Raw genomic sequence first — 21,525 nt, 5'->3', positions numbered from 1 at the left:
TGCCTACAAGCCAGAAGAGGGCACCAGGCCTCATTACAAATGGTTGTGAACCAACATGTGGTTGCTCGGAATTGAACTCAGGACCTCTGGAATAGCAGACAATGCTCTTAACCGCGGAGCCATCTCTTCAGCCCCCCAAAGTAGACTTCCTGTGAGCTGGGCTTTACCCTCAGGCTTTCTGCTTCACCAGTCTGTTCTAGGTCATCTGCCCTTCTCTGCCTTCTGGCTCACGGGCACTGCTGCTCCACAGGGAGATTCTCTCTCCCCAATATGATCTTCTTCTGTAGCTTAAAATAATACACAATGGCCAGGCAGGAAATGGAGGCACGGGGATCATCCATGGCCAGTGCCAGCTACAAAATAGTTTGAAACCAGCCTAGGCTATGTGAGACCTCGTCTCAAAAAATAAAAATTAAAAAAAAAAAAAAGCCAGACGGTGGGGGTGCATGCCTTTAATCCCAGCACTCTGGAGGCAGAGGCAGGCCAATCTCTGAGGCCAGTCTGGTGTGAGGGCGAGTTCCATTATAGCCAGAGCTACACAGAGAAGCCCTGTCTCAAAAATGCAAGAGCTGGGAGGTGGACCAGCACTAGTCTGCTTTTCACCAAGCAGCAAGAGCTATATTTTATGATGCTGGTGTGTCCTGCCGCCCAAGATAAAAGTCAGGTGGTTCTAAGTTCAAGCAATGGAGGGTGCGCTGGTGAGGATGATTATCAAATCTGGGAAGAGGAAATAGGGAGAAGGGCGCCTTTGATGTCTGGCCAGTGCTCCTGATTACAAAGGCAAAATTGTAGCAGGCAGTAAAGTTACCTGTCCAAGGCCTGGGTGAAGGTCTGAGTGTAGGATCCGAGAACTGAAAGATTGTTGCCGCAGAGTGGGGGAGGGGGAGAGGGCTGGGAAATGGGATCTAGTGCAGAGTGGCTTGCAGAAGCCCACGCCCAAGAGGAGGTGGTAGATGCCCATAGAACTGAGACAGGAGTTAAGTGCAGAGCTCACTGGAGCCCTGGAATGCCCTTTGTGAGGCCGTAATGAGGTCACATGGGAAGGAGGCGGGCTGAAAACTGGAAGAGCTTGTTCGGTGGGGTTTGGAGGGAAGTGGCCCTGGATAAGGAACTGTCCCAGACTCTGCCTTGCAGAATGCTGGCATTCAGAAGCCCTGTTGACCGCCAAGGGAGGAAGGAGTCAGAAAGAGCCTTGTCTCTTCCAGGAATAAGAAGAGAATTGTTATTGTAAGTACAATAATAAAGCCAGCTTCCATTTAATGAGCACTTGCTAGGTGTCGGTCTGTGCTGGGCACTTACTAGTCATTGTCTCTGGTTTTTGGGATGAACAGGAATCATTTTTCTGTGGTATTGGTGGTCCCATCCTGAAATGAAGGCTATGATGCTCAGAAAGTAACTTGCCCAAGGTTCCACAGGTGCATAGTGAGGCCATTGAATTTGAACCTTACCTCTGTCTTGGAAAGGAATTAAACCAGAATGAATAAATTAAAGAAAGAACAATGGACTTAAAAATACGAAGTCCAGATAGGTGTAGCATCCATGCCTGTAATCCTAGCACTGAGTAGGTTGAAGCAAGAGAGACAAGAGTTTAAGTCAACCTAAGCTACACAGCAAGACCCCACCTATCTCTAAAACAAAACATGGACATCAGAGTTCACGGTGGAGCCCTAGCTATTCCAGGAGTTAAAGCAGAAGTATCCCCTGAGCCCAGAAGTTCAGGGCAATCCTAAGCAACATAGCAAGACCATGTCTCTTAGAACAAAAGGATTATAACATCACACACACACACACACACACACACACACCCCAGTCTTCATGTCTTTGCTGAAGGGTGTAAGTGTGTGCAAAGCCAATTCTAAACCTGAGCAATCTGGACCTCCCTGATGGTAACTCTAGGACAGGGGTATCCCAACTCATGGCTTCTCCTGGGAACACACACCACCCACCAATTCTTCAATTCCTCCAATTTCTGGGAGCCCTGCCCAGCCACACCCTCACTGAATCTAAAGCACTTGGACCTCTTCTGGTATCACTGAAAGAATGGGCAGGCCAACAACTTCCTATTTGTGATTAGGAGCCCTGGCATCCTAAGGAGATGAGTGCCCCTAGAGCTGCCCTCTCCCCAGGAGCCCTCCTTCGGCTGTAATGCCTGGAAGGATGGGGGAAGGCTGCCTCTGTTCACGGGGCAGCAAGCTTCCTAGCTAATGAACAGTCTTGGTGGGAATGACTGGTTTTCATGTTTAATCTGAGGATACTTGCAAGGCTCTCATTGTAACCAAGTCAAACCGTGCAAAAATGTGGTGAACGTGTTTCTTACACTAACTGGACTGTACAAGAAAGGTCATGTATTTTCTGTTAAATCTGTTTCCAAGGCCCCATCTCTCAGGGTGAGCACAAAGTAGCTTCCCTTCAAAAAGGAAGAGGCATGGGCTGGAGAGATGGCTCAGTGGTTAAGAGCACTGTCTGCTCTTCCAGAGGTCCTGAGTTCAATTCCCAGCAACCACATGGTGAATCACAACCATCTGTAATGAGATCTGGCGCCCTCCTCTGGCGTGTGGGCAGAATGTTGTATGCATAATAAATAAATAAATCTTAAAAAATTATCAAAAAGGAAGAGGCACAAACACCCGGAGTTTTAAGAACCCTACATTAGCTAGGGAACCCCTGATGCCTATGCTCATCACCACAAATGCCTGCTACCCAGACGCAGGTTCCCTTTGAGATCAGAGGGGAAAACACTGGGGCTGTAGCTCAGTGGAAGAGCCTTTGTCTAGCATACACATGGCTCTGGGCCCCAGCTCTAGTATTGAAAGAAAAGAACAAGTTTGGATATATTTCTTGTCTGTGGATGTGGCTCAGTTGGTTAAGTGGCAGCATGAAGCCCTGGGTTCCACCCCCAGCCCTGAATCAACGGGGGGGCAGGGGCACATGCCTGTAACCCCAGCACTCAGTAGGAGAAGGAAGATCAGAAATCCACAATGTATTGAGCTTGAGGCTAACCTGGGCTACACGGGACCCTGTCTCAGAAAGAAAGAAAAGACAGGAGGGAAAGGAGAAGGAAAGGGGAGAATCTGAGTGGATATACCTTTTCTCCTGGGGTCCAGTCTCCTCATACCTGCCGCTCAGTCATTCTGCAGGGACCACACGCCTTCTGGGGTCCAGCCGAGACTCCTCCTCACGCCTTTGAGGTTCTAGAGGCAGGACCCTCCCTCCACACCCCACTTCTTTCTGCCTTGGGACATCTGAACTTCCTCAGAGAGTTCACCTTTCACCGAAGCCAGGAAAGGAGCTGTGAGCCAGTGTTGGCGTGTGGCAAATGCTCCCAGGGCAAGGAGATGAAGGAGAGAAAAGACAGGAAGTACAGAAAGCCATTGTTCATTCTTCCTCCCGTTCCATAACCCTCCCTTACCACTTCCCCCCTCTCTCTGTCTTTTCCAGAGCAACCATTGCCAGGGTTTTTGGTGTCCACTCTGTTGTCTTAAGAGTTATCTGCCTGTCGTCTGGTTGTAGACCCTTGATAACTAATTAGTAAATCCTGGGTACCCCATGTCCAGAGTCACTGACGGGACAGTGGGGGGACAGGTGGCCTGAGGGCTGGGTAGGGAAGACAGCAGACAGAGATTCTCCACAGTGGGAAAACACTGTGATTAGGGAAATACAGGACCAGTCGGCAGATGCCAAGAGTGTGTTTAGGGAAGTGGAGCAGGTTGTTATTTTTGGACACGGGGTGCGGGGGCAGGAGTAATAGGAAGAGAGAGTGAGCCACAAGGCACGGCAGCCCAGACACAGCCTTTAAACCCTGTGTCCGTGTGTCTCTGGTGGGCACGCACATACACATGATTTGTATGTGTGGGCATGCGGGCCATAGCACACATGTGAATGTCAGAAATCGATTTTGTAGAGTCGATTACCTCCTCCTGCATTTACATGGGTTATGTGGGTTCCAAGATCACGGCCGACACAGCAAATGCTTTTGCTCACTGAGGCATATCCCCCGAGTCCAGGCCAGGCGTTTAAGGCTGCAGACTTCATCCCAAGAGCTGTGAGAAGCCCACCCAGAGCTTCCATACAGGCAAGCAAGCTCAAGTTAGCGTTGGAGCCACTTTGTACAGAGGGATGAGTGGGGTAAGACAAGCCTAGTTAAGAAGTTTCTAGTGATTCTGGGTAGCAATGGTGATGGCAACTGTAACCAAGGACCTGGGCTGATTGGGAAGAAACAGGAGTAAAGAGACAGATAGATAATTGGATCCCTGAGCTTCCCACTTTACAATGAACCTAAAATGACCTAAAATGACGGTTCCTCTCTGCCTGGGGAATGAATTGACCAAGTTTGGTGACTTCCTTTATTTATTTATTTATTTATTTATTTATTTATTTTGAGGTAGGGTCTCATTGTGTAGCTCTGGCTGTCCTGTGTCCTGGACTCATTTTTAAATCAGGCTGGCCTTGAGCTCACAGAGATCTTCCTGTCCCTGCCTCCTGAGTCCTGGTATTAAAGGCATGTGCCACCATGCCCGGTTTATTTGTTGATTTCTCCCATGTTTATGTGTGAAGGAAATAGAGGAGACGGGGTGGGTAGCCCCTGGCTGGGTGACAGGTGGATCCTGCTTCTGATCCCCAGGACAGGGGACACTGGGTACCCAGTTTCAGACTATACAATAATCTGGTCAGTCTTGAGCAGGCTGGGTTTGAGGTATCTAATTGAGGTTCTCCACACAGAAGGATGTAGGGACATTAGGACCTAGGGATCTGGCGCTCAAGATGAGGCTGTAAGTGGAGAACCATGAGGTTTGAAGGTGACCCAAAGAATGTGTGAAGAGTACCCAGACAACATCCTGAGGGGGGGGGGTCAATGGCATTCTAGGAATTCGTCTTTGGGCCTTTTGACTTTATAGACATATAATTGGCTGGTCATGATGCTGCACACTTATAATATCGCTTGGGAGGCAGGGACAGGAGGAGGGACAGAAAGAAGGACAGGAGGCTTACCACGTGCAAGTTGCTGGTCTACAAAGTCTCTGACAACAGAAAATACGCCATATAATTAGTAAGACAAATAATTTGGTTATGAGTTGGAGAAGGATATCATGCTTTCAGAGCCAAATGTGAACACTGTAGCTCAGGCTGGCCCAGAACTCACTGTGTAGCTCAGGCTGGCCCGGAACTCACTGTGTAGTTCAGGCTGGCCTGGAACTCACTGTGTAGCTCAGGCTGGCCCGGAACTCACTGTGTAGTTCAGGCTGGCCTGGAACTCACTGTGTAGCTCAGGCTGGCCCGGAACTCACTGTGTAGTTCAGGTTGGCCTGGCACTCGCTGTGTAACTCAGGCTGGCCTGGCACTCACTGTGTAGTTCAGGCTGGCCTGGAACTCACTGTGTAGCTCAGGCTGGCCTGGAACTCACTGTGTAACTCAGGCTGGCCTGGAACTCACTGTGTAGTTCAGGCTGGCCTGGAACTCACTGTGTAGTTCAGGCTGGCCCGGAACTCACTGTGTAGCTCAGGCTGGCCCGGAACTCACTGTGTAGCTCAGGCTGGCCCGGAACTCACTGTGTAGCTCAGGTTGGCCTGGCACTCACTGTGTAGTTCAGGTTGGCCTGGAACTCACTGTGTAGCTCAGGCTGGCCTGGAACTCACTGTGTAGCTCAGGCTGGCCTGGAACTCACTGTGTAGCTCAGGCTGGCCTGGAACTCACTGTGTAGCTCAGGCTGGCCTGGAACTCACTGTGTAGCTCAGGCTGGCCTGGAACTCACTGTGTAGCTCAGGCTGGCCCGGAACTCACTGTGTAGCTCAGGCTGGTCTGGAACCCGTGGCTTTCCTTGGGTCTCAGTCCTTTAGTGTTGTACTTATAGGCGTGTGACACTATACCCAGCTCCCCCACTTTTTTCTCCTTTAACTCACCCTACTATTCGGTTCCCTCTGATCCTGTGGTGTCCGTTACCAGCTGTGGTGTTCTTAACCTTCTGGTGCCTCAGTTCCTCATCTTCAAAGGCGGGACAACAATAGCTTCTGCCTCACAGTGGAACGCTGGTGGAAGGACTTAGGGCCCAGCAGGGCTGAGAACACTGCATACAAACCTTTATTTTCCTCATCATTACTGTTGGGTGAGACAGTCGAGCCTGACTGTGCATTCATATTGAGCTCCATGACAGAAGAGGATGGAGTCCGACAAGCTAAATGCTAGTCTAGTGTTAGCTTGGCTTCTCTGAGCCTCAGGCTCTTCTTTATACAGAAAGCAAGGCCTGCCCCACAGTGGAGTAAGGTCTGAAGCCCCGGAAGGCAGGCTGCACAATGGACAGTCACCCCCTCATTCTCATTCTCGGTTGCTGGTTCAGACTCAGTCTGCTGATTCTGACTCCTGGGTCCTCTCTTCCCCCTTGCCAGAGGCATCCTCCGACATGACTGATGCTGGTTCTCCGCTGAGGCTTAGGGATGGAGTGCTGGGTCAATCGTTGCAAAGCTTCCCTTTCCAGATCTGCCCTCGGCTCAGTGTGTGTGTGTGTGTGTGTGTGTGTGTGTGTGTGTGTGTGTGTGTGTGTGTGTTGGGGGTCTTAGAGAGCTGGCCTGTGAAGGGAGGGCAAGCTAGTCAAAGCAGAGGACTTCGGCGACTAATTTCTACGTCCCAGGAATTTCTGCTTGCTTGGCACAGCTGTGTCCGACTCTCCTCCACACAGCCTCCTCGGAATCAGCAGGGAAGTCCTCCCGTGTACAAGTCTGTGGTCTCCACGGCGTGCGCTGGCTCCCGTTGCCCGTCCCCTGTCATCCTGCTCACACCTGCCCCATCTTCCCACAGTTCCGTCTCAGGCTGTGTTCTCAGAACAGGTGGCTTCCTGTGCTGGGAACGACCTCTCCACCCTCTTTGTTGGTCTTCTGGGTGAGCACGTATTCAGTCAGCCTCTGATAAAGCTATCAATTCACCCTTGCAATAAATGCTCCATTCCTCATCTGGAGCCACGAGTCTCTGCTTCCCGTATCCTCCAGTAGTCTCTTGAACACGCTAGCCTCAGAACATCACAACACAGTTTACGTAGTACAGCGGGAGCCTGCAGGGTTATTGAATTAAAGAATGGATGGAGGGCTGGGAGACGGACTACTTGGTCAGTAAAACTCTTGCCGTACAACGTGAGGACTGGAGTTCTGTGCCCAGCACCGTGTTAAAAAGCTGAGCGCTGGGGGCTGGAGAGATGGCTCAGTGGTTAAGAGCATTGCTTGCTCTTCCAAAGGTCCTAAGTTCAATTCCCGGCAACCACATGGTGGCTCACAACCATCTGTAATGAGGTCTGGTGCCCTCTTCTGACCTGCAGACATACACACAGACAGAATATTGTATACATAATAAATAAATAAATAAATAAATAAATAAATAAATAAATAAAAGCTGAGCGCTGGCTGAAGAGATGGCTACTCAGTTTAGAACACTGGCAGAGGACCTGGGTTTGGTTCCAACACCCACATGGCAGCTCACAGCTGTCTACGACTCGAGTTTTGGGGGATCTGATGCCCTCTTCTGGCCTCCTCAGGCACCAGGTACACTAGCTGCACACATTCTGGCAAGCATTCATACAGGCAAAATAGAAATAATAAACTTTAAAATCAAAAAGACGAGGTACGGTGCTGCTTACCTGTAGTCTCAGTGCCATGGAGGCAGACACAGGCAGGTCCCTGGGAGCATGCTGGCCAGCCGGGCTAGCCTAGTTGACGAGCTCCAGGCTCAAAGAGAGACCCAATCTATAAAAGTAAGGTGGAGAGAATTGATTAAGGCTTCCAGCGTCAACCTCTGACCTTCACTTACATGTGCACATACATACAAAATGAATTGCACACATATGTACATACACACACACACACACACACACACACACACACACACACTGGATGGATGGTTGGATAGGCAGACTAAAGCCACGGTACTTATTGAAAAGAACACAGCCCAGCCTCATGCCATTCATTTCTGGAGACAAGAGTGTAACCTTTCTCCCACACTGAGCCTCCATCACCGCCAGGCCAGTAGCCCCTAAATTCTGGAAATAAGCATAGGACCCCTGCTACCTCTCCAGAGATGTTCTTATCAAAGCCACGATGCAAAGCGACATCGTACATATGGATTGAGAACCTACCGGGTTTGAGTCAGTAAGAGATGAGCCTGAGAAAGCTTTCGGAAAGTTACTACGGTTTTCAACCCATAGTGGACATCATCATCATCAAGTTGAAATTCTCTGTGCTTCCTCTGATGGCTCTTTCTGAAAGTACTTCAAACTTTAGCATCAGTAGAGTGTGAAGTACCAACCACCCCTTTGTAGAAAATCACTCTCTGGCCAGGACATGGGAATCCCTGACCTGTAGGATTATCCAGGGACAAGCAAGTACTACTTTGTTTCTTAGCACTTGGGAAAATCAGATTCAGATATATTTTAGAATTGTCTTGAATATAGGGCGGGTGAGATGGCTCAACAGGGTTGTCACCAAGCCTGATGACCCAAGTCCAATCACTTGGATCCCCGTGGTGGAAGGAGAGAACAGGTGCTTAAGTTGTCCTCTGACCTCCACATATACACCATGGCATGCATACCACACATGCACAGAAAATAAATAAAATGTTGTCAAGGAATAATATGGAATAGGATTATTAAGTGAAGGGTCTCATTTCTCTGATGAAGGGGTCCCGGATTTCTGTTCACACAGTTGGCCCATTTTCTCTTCAGTCATTATTTCTGTACCAGTTTGGCTGAGAGGTACAGTCTTGGATTGGACCTTCCATAGTCCTAGAGCTAATAGGCAGAGATGGTCCCACCTCTACTGCATCATTCCTGTGCCCAAGAATTGTGTTGGTCAGTCGCTAAGTCTTGGCCCAGCTTCATCCAAAGACAGCCTCCTCCAGCAGCTTGCTTGATCCCACGATTGGGCACAGGGCACTCACAGGCAGTGAGAAGGAGGGGCAGGCACACTGAGTTAGAAGACAGACCAGAATCTGCAGTGCAACCGCTGTTGAGGCATCCCAAAACAGCATCGGGAGCACCTGGCACTGCCTCCAGGCTCAAGGACAGAAGGCACAGAGGCAGGAGCACTGGAGCACTCCCTGAGCCTGGAGCTTACAGGAGCACTCCCTGAGCCTGGAGTTTACAGGAGCACTCTCTGAGCCTGGAGCTTACAGGAGCACTCTCTGAGCCTGGAGCTTACAGGAGCACTCTCTGAGCCTGGAGCTTACAGGAGCACTCTCTGAGCCTGGAGCTTACAGGAGCACTCTCTGAGCCAGGAGCTTACAGGAGCACTCTCTGAGCCAGGAGCTTACAGGAGCACTCTCTGAGCCTGGAGCTTACAGGAGCACTCTCTGAGTCTGGAGTTTACAGGAGCACTCTCAGAACCTGGAGGCTTGGGAGCAAGTAGAAGGATCAGGAGACACTGTGGTCAGGAGAGGAGCCATCTGGACTTGGTCCATTTAGAAAAGTATGGCTTGCAGGTCCTGCAGCTGCTCCATAGCAGGGTCTTCATTTAGGTCCTGTCTGTGATGCTCCTTCTCATCCCCCAACCCCCATGCCCTGTACCCTCAGCACCTTTGAAGTCACAAAGAATGATTACTAGTTTAATATGAAGCTCTCCAGTAATAAGACTCACTCTTCTTAAGATACAGTGGCCTGAAACTCTTTGTGTAACCCAGGCTGGCCTCATGCTTTTGGCAAACCCCCTGCCTCTGCCTTCTGAGTTCCGGAGTTTCAGGCATCAGCTGCGATGGCTCAGCGGGTAAAAAGTTCATGCGGTGCAAGCCTGGCAACCTGAGCTAGACCCCATGGTGGAAGGAGAAAAGCAATCCCTGGAACTTGTCCTCTACACCACATACACACCATGGAGCATGTGCTCACATCCACATCCACACACACACACACACACACACACACACACACATTATTTTTAAACATCTTTTAAAAAGAGGCCAACCTGGAGCCTGCCTAGAATAATGTAGATGTGCTTGGTTCTTGGCCATAGCTCATACCTACTCTAACTCAGGTCTTTGTCTCTCTGCAGTCCCACCCGCTGTACCTGTGCAATGCCAGTGACGACGACAACCTGGAGCCTGGCTTCATCAGCATCGTCAAGCTGGAGAGTCCTCGAAGGGCTCCTCGGCCCTGCCTGTCACTGGCCAGTAAGGTAGAGTCTCACATCACCGGTCCTCCGACCGCACGTCCTCAGCTGCACCCAGCACTGGGCTGGGGGAACGCTGTGCTCTCTTGTCCCCTTGTCTCTTAGAGCCATAAACCCTGGAGGCTGGAGAGATGGCTCAGTGGTTAAGAACTCTGGCTGCTCTTCGCAGCACCACTTTGTGGCTCACAACCATCTGTACCGCAGTTCCAAGGGATCTGATGCCCTCTTCTGGCCTCCATGGGTTCCAGGAAAAAGGTGGTACACAGACACACATTCAGGCAAAACATCCATACACATACACATAAAATAACACTTTTTTTTTTTAGGAATGCTAAACCTGGCTGGGCAGTGGTAGCACACACCTTTAATTCCAGCACTTGGGAGGCTGAGGCAGGTGGATCTCTGTGAGTTCAAGGCCAACCTGGTTTACAGAGTGAGCTCCAGGACAGCCAGAGCTGTTACACAGAGAAACTCTGTCTCAAAAAAAAAAAAAAGCACAACAACAACAACAACAAAAATTGCTAAGTCTGATTCCTCAAGGTCCCTTAGCTCTCAACCCATCCAAGAGCCGTAGAAATCCACACTTTTGTTTTTCTATCAACCAGTCCCAGGATTTTGAGTTTCATCCCGCTCCATTTCTTAGAAATTCTGAGGGCTTTCCCTTCCTCAGCACAGGAGCAGATCAGGTGAGCGGTACAGGGTGGGGTGTCACTTGAAGGTTTTGTTTTTCACACTTCAGAAACACCTGCTGAGCACTTTCACCAGAACAGCAAAAGAGCCAAACTTGGTGGCTCACGTCTAAGGTCCCAGCACTCAGGAGGCCGAGCTAGGATTGTGTGCTTGAGGCCAGCTCGGGCTGTAGAGTAAACACGAGCTCAGCCAGCACTGTATAACAAAACTCTGGCTCAAAAAAGGAAAACAAAACAGCAGAGTGGAAGTTATTGCTCTCCCTACGATGTGTACACATTTCCTGTGAGCTTTGCTAACTTTAGGCCTGCAAGATGACTTTGGCTTACCCAAGGGTCATATGTAAATTAGGGCTGGGGGTACCGCTCGGCTGGCCTGGATTGCACAGGCCCTGGCTTTGTTCTCTGACATTTCATAAAGTCAGGCTTGGTGGTACTTGCTTATAATTCTGGCCCTCCAGGATAAAGGCAAGATGATTAGGGATTCAAAGTCACCTCACTCACACGGTGAGTGTGAGGCTAGCATGGAATATATGAGGCCCTCTTCCAAAATTAAAACAAAACAAAAGCTCAAACAACAAAACTAAAATGTAAATTAGTTGCCACATTTAAAAACTGGAAATAAACCAGGCAGTGGTGGTGCATGCCTTTAATCCCAGCACTTGGGAGGCAGAGCCAGGGGAACCTCTGAGTTCAAAGCCAGCCTGCTCTACAGGAAGAGTTCCAGGACTGCCAGGGCTACACAGAGAAACCCTGTCTCCAAAAAAATAAAACAAATAGAAGCTTAAAATATTATTAAGGCAGAAGGTACTCACGGGCCTGCATAGGTCCTCACAACCTAGACTAGCTGAAGACGTTCACAGGTCTGCACCGCACCCAGCTTCCTGCAGTTCTTTTACCACAGTCTGTGACTGCACTATCTACACGCGGGCGACTGTAAGGGTACTTCTATGCAGGAGGCTTTCTCCTTGACCTCTGCAGGAACACACACACACACACACACACACACACACACACACACACACACACGCTGTGCTAGCGCGCTCTCCTTTTCTCCCTTCCCTTCCATCTGTAGCCTCAGTCTTTGGGATGGTGCGTCTTCCCCTTTAATTAAGCTTTCTGGAAACATCTTCACAGACACACCCAGAGGTACCCTTTGCTAATCTCTTAGGTGCTTCTTAGACCAGTTAAATTGACAGTCAGGACGAACCCCCCACACCTGGCTTCTCAATCGTTGCTAAGAGAATTGCCCTTTTCCCAAGCATGCCAGTCGGATCCCATCATCTAACCTGGCCAACTGTTCCACACTAGACGGTCTTACCCAGAGCCTTGCACACGCCAAGTGTGTGTCCCACACTGAGCAGTCTTACCCAGAGCCTTGCACACGTTAAGTGTGTGTCCCACACTGAGCAGTCTTACCTAGAGCCTTGCACACGCCAAGTGTGTGTCCCACACTGAGCAGTCTTACCTAGAGCCTTGCACACGCCAAGTGTGTGTCCCACACTGAGCAGTCTTACCCAGAGCCTTGCACACGCCAAGTGTGTGTCCCACACTGAGCAGTCTTACCCAGAGCCTTGCACACGCCAAGTGTGTGTCCCACACTGAGCAGTCTTACCCAGAGCCTTGCACACGCCAAGTGTGTGTCCCACACTGAGCAGTCTTACCCAGAGCCTTGCACACGCCAAGTGTGTGTCCCACACTGAGCAGTCTTACCCAGAGCCTTGCACACGCCAAGTGTGTGTCCCACACTGAGCAGTCTTACCCAGAGCCTTGCACACGCCAAGTGTGTGTCCCACACTGAGCAGTCTTACCTAGAGCCTTGCACACGCCAAGTGTGTGTCCCACACTGAGCAGTCTTACCTAGAGCCTTGCACACGCCAAGTGTGTGTCCCACACTGAGCAGTCTTACCCAGAGCCTTGCACACGCCAAGTGTGTGTCCCACACTGAGCAGTCTTACCTAGAGCCTTGCACACGCCAAGTGTGTGTCCCACACTGAGTAGTCTTACCTAGAGCCTTGCACACGCCAAGTGTGTGTCCCACACTGAGCAGTCTTCCTCATATGCTTTTTTTTTTTCTTAAACTACTTATCTCACTTGGTCTACTCTGAAACCCTCACCGTGATTCTTTTGGACTTTTCTGTTCTGTCACCTGGAGTGGTGTCTGCCTCTTTATCAGCCCCAAGTCCCCTGTCATACCTGAACAAACACAAAGGGCCTTTTGCCTAAGAGAAGGAATTAGGTAGGCAAGCCTCTGGGTACCGAGATGGCCACCAAGCCAGTGGCTAAGGAAAGGCCCTCTCCAGCTGGACATGGTGGCACATACCTATAATCATGCAGGAATACTGAGGGAGTAGGCTGCTGAGTTTGGAGCCAGCCTGGGCAACATAATGAGACCTTGTCTTGAGGAAGACAGATCAAAACAGAAAGAGAAGGCGCTCTGGGGGCTGAAGTCCAGGATGATGATGAAGAGTCTTCACTGTTTAACAGTTGGTGTCCATGGACCAGTTCAGGCCCTCTGAGTCTTGGTTTCCTTACCGTGTTAGGGAATTCTAAGGAATAAATGAACTCATGTATGCAAGCCACATATAACAGTTGATATAATAGCACCATGTGCCAGGCACAAACCTAAGTACTTTACGTGGATTAATTAATGTAGTTCCCATAGTAGCTCTATGAGGCGGGGTCTGTTATTGCCCCAGATGACAGAAAAGCCAACGGAAGTGTTGAGGAGTTTCCCCCAAAGTCTCACAGCTCCTGGTGGGAGCAGAGCTGGGATCCCCACCTCGGCCCTCTGGGCAGGGCAGATCTTAGTAAGAAGCACATGCCTTCTTCCTTCTCCCATTGCTCTCAAGCGCAGCTTAGTGCGGCTCATCCTACTGACTCTTTCCAGCCTGACCCAGTCCTGTGGGGGTGGAAATCCCTCCCTCTAGAACTCCGCCCAGCAGATGGGGTCTTTGGCCAAGTGGACTTCAACAAATGTTCTGCTAAGTCTGTGTTTCTTGGGGGGAGGGTGATGGGGGGGGTAGGGGGACTAAAGTGCTTTCCCCTCACCCCGCCCCCAGAGGGAGCTGCTCCACATTTATCTGTTTTGTGTGTTGAGTGTTTGTGTCAGATTGGGGACCAGAGAGTAGAGGGGACGGCATTGTGAAGTGAAAGGTGTCGGCCATTGTCTGTTCCTTTCATGTAAGCTCTAGAATATTGTTACAAGCAGTCTAGTTTTTTTTTAACCATTCTTTTCTTTAAATTTTATTTATATTTTATGTATGACTGCTCTGCGTGTCCACCTGCATGCCAGAAGAGGGCATCAGGTCACATTAGAGATGATTATGAGCCACCATGTGGGTGCTGAAAATTGAACTCAGGATCTCAGGAAGAGCAGCCAGTGCTCTTAACTGCTGAGCCATCTCCCTAGCCTGAGCATTCTAGTGTTGTGCGCACAGAGAGTCCAGAGCTTCCTGGCTTAGTGGGCATAGTGGCTGCTGTTGTATTATGGATGAGCAGGTGATGGACAGAAACGGTCACTGTGGTCTGTAGAGGAAAATCTAACAGCCGACTAATGGGCCGAAAGGCAGGATTCCAGCTCGCTCCTTGCATGCTCTGAGTTGGCTCCTTGGTGCAGTTTGGCTTGCTCCCCCAAGGTCTGGCCTGCCCTGGAGCATCCAGAGAGGACTGTGCTGTCTTTCTGAAGCTAGGTTTCGGGCTGTGGGAGCTTGCCCATCCTCCCTGTCTTCCAGATTCCACTCCTCAAAGAGCTACTCCATAGGTAACTCCTACTCTTGGGTGCAAATTGGCAGGGGGTTCAGAGAGCCCCAGGTTGGACTGCCGTCCATCCCCAAATCTTGCTTTCTGTCTCTAGAACTCCGGACACAGGACTCCACGGCCAGAAAGTCCTGTTTATATTCTCCTGTTGGCAAAGGCTCTGGGCTCTTTGATCACTTTTACAACTTTGTAATTATGGGCTGTAATGGGCTCGGGTGTTTGAACCTCGCAGTAATTGCTTTCTACTCTTCATACCCAATTCTTCAAAGAGAGCTGGATGAAGAAGTAAGAAAATCTCCAAAGAAGGGAGCCCCCATACTCTTCTGGGCCACACTGAGCCCAGAACCTGGGGTATGGGAATCTTTCTGTGACTGCTGAATTTCCCAGCCCACTCCTGGCCCATCCCTGGACTGTTAGATCACCAGCAGGGTCCCCTATGGGGTTCCTTTTCCAACACTTCTTTTTGTTGTTGTTGTTGTTTGTTTTGAGACAGTGTTTTTCTGCATAGCCCTTGCTGTCCTGGAACTTACTCTGGCTGGCCCTGAGCTCAGAGATCTGTCTGCCTCTGTCTCGTTGTAAGTGCTGGAATTAAAGACAGAGGCCACTCCCTGTCAACACTTATTGAAAGCCCGAAATTGCAGAGCCCTGAAGATTTGTTTGGAGCTGGTGGCTGGGCTTTCTGGGAGGAAGTGCTTAAGAGGACAGTAGAAGCTGCAATTTCTCAATTTCTTCCCCAGTCCATTCATTGTAGAGTCCATGAATTTCCTCAGGACTTGGGGTCCTAGGCAGGGTCCGAAGAGGGACCAGCCCAGCTCCCTGGAGCGAGAGAAAAGAAAGGAAAGTTATCCTAACCAAAATAGCCCCCCATACCTCGCTTAAGTGTCTCAGTGCCCTCTCCCTGTCCCCTGCCTGTATGTAGCTGATTCTGAGGGGCCCATTAGCCCCTGCCACTGCCTGGGGAGTGGGGAGCCGAGAACCAGCTGCTCCCAGCCTGCCTGGCAGGGGACCTGCTCCGACAGGCTCTCCCTGGGAAGGGAGCACAGATCAAAGCTCTGGGACCGTGAGTAAGTCCTAGCACGGGGCTCCTCTTCCTGCCACTGTGACTTGCAGAAGGGTTAACTCCTTCACTGCCTGCAGGAAGGCCCCTGGGATTCAGGAGGGTCCCTGGGTGGGAGATGGCACTGGAGGTGGAAGGCTGCTGCGCCCTCTGGTCTGGTGGTCCGGTTCCCGGCTGGGGACAGCACCTTCCCAGTGTCCGTCCTTGTCGGTTAGTTGTGGCTGTTGCGCGCTTATCTACCTTCTCTCACCCCCACGCAGGCCCCAGATTCCCTCCTCTTGTCCCCTCTTCGGTTGTTATCTGCGCTGCTGCGTGGCTGGCTAGATTGTGCTGCCTCAGACACACTCTTGGAGCCCTTGGAGAATATATATGTGTACCTGTGCACAGTTGTGTCCTTGTGGGAGCAGCCCTTTCAATCCCTGTCCAACCCAGCCATCCTAAGGGAGAGGACGAAGGGATCAAGAACTGGGCAAGGCCTCCTTAGGGCCCTGATCTGGAACCAGAGAGCTTGGCAAGCGAGAGAGTGGCGGGGAGAGATCGCCCCTGGGTGACCACTAAGGTGGGGGAATCCGTTATGGATGCTTTGGGTCAAAGCAGTGTCCCAGGCTCTCGGCACTTGGTCTCACTCCTGATGGGCAACATTCCACAGCCACCTCTGGATAGGCAGGGCTGGGTCCTTCTCTGTTTCCCCATTCCCTCTCTATCCACCCCCTCCAGCCGCTGGTCACTCCCTGCCCTTTGTTCTCCCACTGCTTGATCCCTGAGCAGGGGCTTATCTTACCCTGGAGCCAAAGCTGGTTTACCGGCACCCACTAAAACCTGGTGGGTGTTCTATTTCAAAATGAAAGACCGAATGTTGTTCTTTGAAGGCAGTGGGCTGGGTCAGCCAGGGCTCCCAGGCTCCTCGACTCCTCACACACACACACACACACACACACACACACACACACACACACACACACGTGCGTGTACAGGGTGCAGAGATGCGTGTGTTCAGGGTTGAGCTTTGGCTCCAGGCCACCTGTGACCGGCTGTGATAACCCTCTGCTGTGTCTCGGCAGGCCCGAATGGCTGGTGAGCGTGGAGCTAGCGCGGTGCTCTTTGACATCACCGAGGATCGATCGGCGGCTGAGCAGGTGCCTAGGGACATGCGGGTGGTCCAGGAAGGGTCTGGATGGAGGGAGGTATGGTTCCTGGGGGAAGCAGAAGTCGCAAGAACCCTTGTGGAACTCTGTTCTCTGCAGCTGCAGCAGCCGCTGGGACTGACTTGGCCAGTGGTGCTGATCTGGGGTAAGGATGCCGAGAAGCTGATGGAGTTTGTGTACAAGAACCGGAAGGCCCATGTGAGGATTGAGCTGAAGGAGCCCCCAGCATGGGTAAGCACCCCAGGCCTCCGCCTTGCATCTGTCTTGCATCTGAGCAGCCTTGCGCCTGCTCCCTGGAAACCTTAGATCACGTCACCCTTTAGCCGCGTGTCTCTGGGAATTTTTCCCACTCTCAGAGCCTCGTCTGCAGGGTGAACAGATTGGGTCTGTTGAGTCTGTTTGCAACTCTGTGATTTTATGGCATAGAGCACAGAAGCTTGCCTGCCTGCGGAGCCCAGGCTCTGACCCCTGGAGGGTGCCTCTCCACTCCCTACCACTCTCCAGCAAGTAGCTCCCACTGTACAAAGAGATCCTTTCTGCCTCTGGCTGGAAACACATGAGTTTCCTGGATAAGGGGTCTCACTGCTGCAGCTCCAGCCCCCTCTCCTGCAGCCCCAAGGCAGAGAGAGCACCTGGTCCTTCCAGTTCCACCCTTCATCCCTCAGGTGGGAGGCCCAGGGGACCCTCCAGCTCCATCTCTACTCCAGTGTTCCCTCGCACCTTGCCCTGGCTCTTTCTGGAGGATGACCCTTTCTCCTCTCTGCTACTCCCCACATCCTCAGCCAGATTACGACGTGTGGATCCTCCTGACTGTGGTGGGCACCATCTTTGTGATCGTCCTGGCTTCAGTGCTGCGCATCAGGTGTCGTCCCCACCGTAGCAGACCGGTGAGCGGCGTGGGCTGCCCGATATGAGGGGGGGCATATCTCGCATCCATCCATCCGTCCATCCATCCATCCATCCATCCATTCATCCATCCACCCATCCATCCTCCCATCCATCCACCCATCCATCCATCCACCACATATACTGAGTAATATATATCCATTTCAGGTGCTGGAAACAGCACTGTGAGTAAAAATGACAAAAAATCCTTTACCTTTTTTTTTTAAGGTTTATTTATTATGTATACAGTGTTCTGCATACATGCCAGAAGAGGGCACCAGATCTCATTATAGAAGGCTGTGAGCCACCATGTGGTTGTTGGGAATTGAACTCAGGACCTCTGGAAGAGCAGCCAATGCTCTTATCCACTGAACCATCTCTCCAGCACCAGCCCTTCACTCTTAAGAAGCTTTCATTCTAGTGGGAGGAAGCAGGCAATAAAAGAAGTAAAATGTACAATCTTTTGGATGGCAACATGCTTGCTACAGAGAACAGTGAGGTAGCAAAGAGGAGCCAGCAGGCAGGGAGACAGGGTTAACCATTTCTACACCAGTCCAGAATAGCATTGACCAGAAATGGGTGAGCATGGGCGTTACTGTCTGTAACTCCAGTTCTAGGGGATCCAATACCCTCTCTGGTCTCCGTGGGCACTAGGCACGCACATGGTGCACAAACATGCATGCAGACAAAATGCCCATACACAGAGACTAGAAGAAGAAGGATTTTTTAAAGTGTCTCTTACAAGTAATCAAAGGAAGACAAGCATAATGGAATATTGCAAGGCGGTGGGATGGAAGGTCGCAGCTATGCAGGAGCTTGGAAGTGATCCGCCCTTCGGCTGTGTGACTTCATGGGCTGATGGAACTGAGTCCAAACCGAGGCCCAGAGAACAGGGACGCTGAGCCCTTGCTCCAGATTGAACTCTATTCCTCTTCCCAGGACCCTCTTCAGCAACGGACAGCCTGGGCCATCAGCCAGCTGGCCACCAGGAGGTACCAAGCCAGCTGTAGGCGGGTGCGAGCCGAGTGGCCAGACTCAGGGAGTAGCTGCAGCTCGGCCCCTATGTGTGCCATCTGCCTGGAGGAGTTCTCAGAGGGGCAGGTGAGGTGGGCCAGGCTGGAGATGGAGGTGGTAGCTGGGGCGGGGGTGGACAGGTCTAGGTATGACTCCATCCTACCTACTCCTGGGGTCCTATGTGTTGCTCCTCAATGTGGTCATTTTGTTGGCTTCTGAGAAAAAGATCGGTATTGCAGAGAGGGAGCCTCCTGTCAGGCGACAGTGGCACTTTAAACACATTATCTCTCATCAGCCCCATGGCAGAGGAGGGTGGGGAGGATTGGGTTCTTATCCTTACTGACAGCAGAAACTGTTAAGAAATTTGAGCCAAGCATTGTGGTGCATGACTCTAATCCAGCGTTTGGCTGACAGGAAAAGGAGGGTCAAGAGTTCAAGGACTATCTCACAGAGCTGTGAGACTATCTCAAAAAAAGTAAAACCTAAAACAGAGAGAGAGAGACTTGCCCAAAGTCGTGCATCTTAACGCAAATCCACCAGCTACCAAAACCCACACCTCCATTTCTCTCCTGCTCTTTTGCAAGTAGGTGAGTCAGGGAGATCCTTGTAACCTTTGGTTGCAACACTCTTGTTTGCTTCAGGAGCTCCGGGTCATTTCCTGCCTCCATGAGTTCCATCGTACCTGCGTGGACCCCTGGCTACACCAGCATCGGACTTGCCCCCTCTGCATGTTCAACATCGTAGGTAGGAGGTGGACCAAGGGCTCCCCTTGTGCCCACAGATGGATCTAGAACATAGCTGCCCTCTGGGAAAGACTAAGGAGAAGCAGCTGCCACCATGGTGGCTTCAGCTGCACACTGCTCAAGAGCCCCTTGTTTGCTGGGGAGGGTTGTCCATATGGAAGCCATCTTTGCTTGCTCAGAGAGCACGTTTTCCCGACAGTATTGTTGATTCTAAATCTGGGTTATTTTCAAATTCATTATTCTAATGTTCTGGCAATAAAGGGTCATAGTCTAATAAAATTGATATAGCAATTTTCTAAAAAAAAAAAAGGATGTGAAATCAATATCTTGAGGGAAAAGAACCTTGTGCTAATTCATCCAAAGGGACAGTGTGAGCTATTGGCAGCCCTGGGTGAAAGAGCCCCAAATGGCTGACCGGAGGAGCAGGGATTGACAGCCCTGACAAAAAGGAGGAGTTAAGTCCAGTCACAGGCAAAATTTTAGATTAGATGTTCTTGGTTTCCCAAACTGAGTTCAGAGGCGATGCAGGATCAGACAGGGTAGCCTCTCTGCGTTCATTCTCTGAATGAAGTCTGTGTCTATGAAATCAAATGTGCGTCTTCATTCTTTTTTTCAGAAGGAGATTCATTTTCCCAGGGCCTGGGAGCCTCTCCATCTTACCAGGAACCAGGCCGGAGACTCCACCTCATTCGCCAGCATCCTGGCCATGCCCACTATCATCTCCCCTCTGCCTACCTGTTGGGACCTTCCAGGAACTCAGGGGCCGGCCACCCAAGACCTAGGCCCTTTCTGCCCTCCCAGGAGTCGAGAATGGGCTCTCGGCATCAACGCCTCCCCAGGGCTTCACATCACCGGGCCCCGGAAGAACAGCAGCACCTGGCAGTACCTCAGCACCCCTACGCGCAGGGCTGGGGGCTGAGGCACCTCCGATGTACCCCTCAGCACCCCACAGTTTGCCCAGCAGCCCTGCGTCGGGCCAGGCCTCATGACAGCAGCGGGTCTGGAGAAAGCTACTGTACAGAGCGCAGTGGCTACTTGGCAGATGGGCCAGCCAGTGACTCCAGCTCAGGGCCCTGTCATGGCTCTTCCAGTGACTCAGTGGTCAACTGCACAGACATCAGCCTGCAGGGCATCCATGGCAGCAGTTCGACCTTCCACAGCTCCCTGAGCAGTGACTTTGACCCCTTGGTGTACTGCAGCCCCGAAGGGGATCTCCGAGGGAAAGGAACACAACCTAGGGTGACCTCTCGACCCCGTTCCCTGGAGTCAGTGGTGCCCACTGGGGAGACTCGGGTTTCCAGCCACAGCCACTATCACCGCCACGGCCACCACCACTACAAAAAGCGGTTCCAGTGGCATGGCAGGAAGCCTGGCCCAGAAAATGTCCCTCAGCCCAGGCCTACTGCTTCTCAGACTCAGCTCCAACCGGAGCCATCTATCTTGGACCCGAAGTTGACCACACCCAACCCGGCAGCTTCTTCACTGCTCCCCAATACACACCGGGCCAGATCCCTTACAGAGCCAGCTCCTGGCCTAGCAGAAGCTGCCAGCCCCAACCCCAATTCCAACCCCAACAGTCTTTTGAACTTGCAGAAATCCAGTCTCCCTGTCCGACACCCACAGAGAAAACGGCGGGGTGGCGTCTCAGAACCCTTGCCAACCTCTCGGCCCCAGGACTTGACTGTTCACCCAGCTTGCCAGGTTTTTCCCCGTTACAGCCCCAGCCTAGCATACCCTTGGCCCCCAGAGGCTCATCCACTGATCTTCAGACCTCCAGGCCTGGACAAGAGGCTGCTGTATGAAGCCCCAGGCCCCTGTTACTCGCGGTCACAGCCAGTGTGGTTGTATCTGCCCCCCCGCCAGCCTCTGGGACCATGCTCTCCTGGAGAGGGACATTCCGAGTGGAGTTCTGACATGCCAGAGGGCAGATCATGCCCTTATCCACACTGCCAGGTGCTACCAGCCCAGCCTGGTGAGTTTTTAGGGAAGCAGGTGTTCTGGGGAGAGGGGACTACACCTGGATGTTGCAGGGCAGATGAAAACAGCCACGGGGTTGCTGAAAGCCGAGGGCTGTAACTTATCTAAAGCGCAGAAATCACAGGG

General features: G+C 51.4%; 1 protein-coding gene across 1 annotated transcript in view; it reads left to right on the top strand.

Annotated features, from left to right (window-relative positions):
• Rnf43 (ring finger protein 43) overlaps positions 1–21,525 on the top strand; it is a 70,942-nt gene that overhangs the window by 47,118 nt on the left and 2,299 nt on the right. Inside the window, exons 2-8 of the mRNA XM_075991178.1 lie at positions 10,017–10,139; positions 16,697–16,771; positions 16,880–17,011; positions 17,563–17,667; positions 18,605–18,766; positions 19,321–19,423; positions 20,039–21,394. Coding sequence (XP_075847293.1) covers positions 10,017–10,139; positions 16,697–16,771; positions 16,880–17,011; positions 17,563–17,667; positions 18,605–18,766; positions 19,321–19,423; positions 20,039–21,394 — 2,056 coding nt within the window. The remainder of the gene's footprint in view (positions 1–10,016; positions 10,140–16,696; positions 16,772–16,879; positions 17,012–17,562; positions 17,668–18,604; positions 18,767–19,320; positions 19,424–20,038; positions 21,395–21,525) is intronic.

Source organism: Microtus pennsylvanicus, chromosome 11 (genome assembly GCF_037038515.1).
Source record: "Microtus pennsylvanicus isolate mMicPen1 chromosome 11, mMicPen1.hap1, whole genome shotgun sequence".
Classification (NCBI taxonomy): domain Eukaryota; kingdom Metazoa; phylum Chordata; class Mammalia; order Rodentia; family Cricetidae; genus Microtus; species Microtus pennsylvanicus.
Note: the sequence above shows the minus strand (reverse complement) of the source record. Positions and strands in the feature narration are given on the sequence as shown.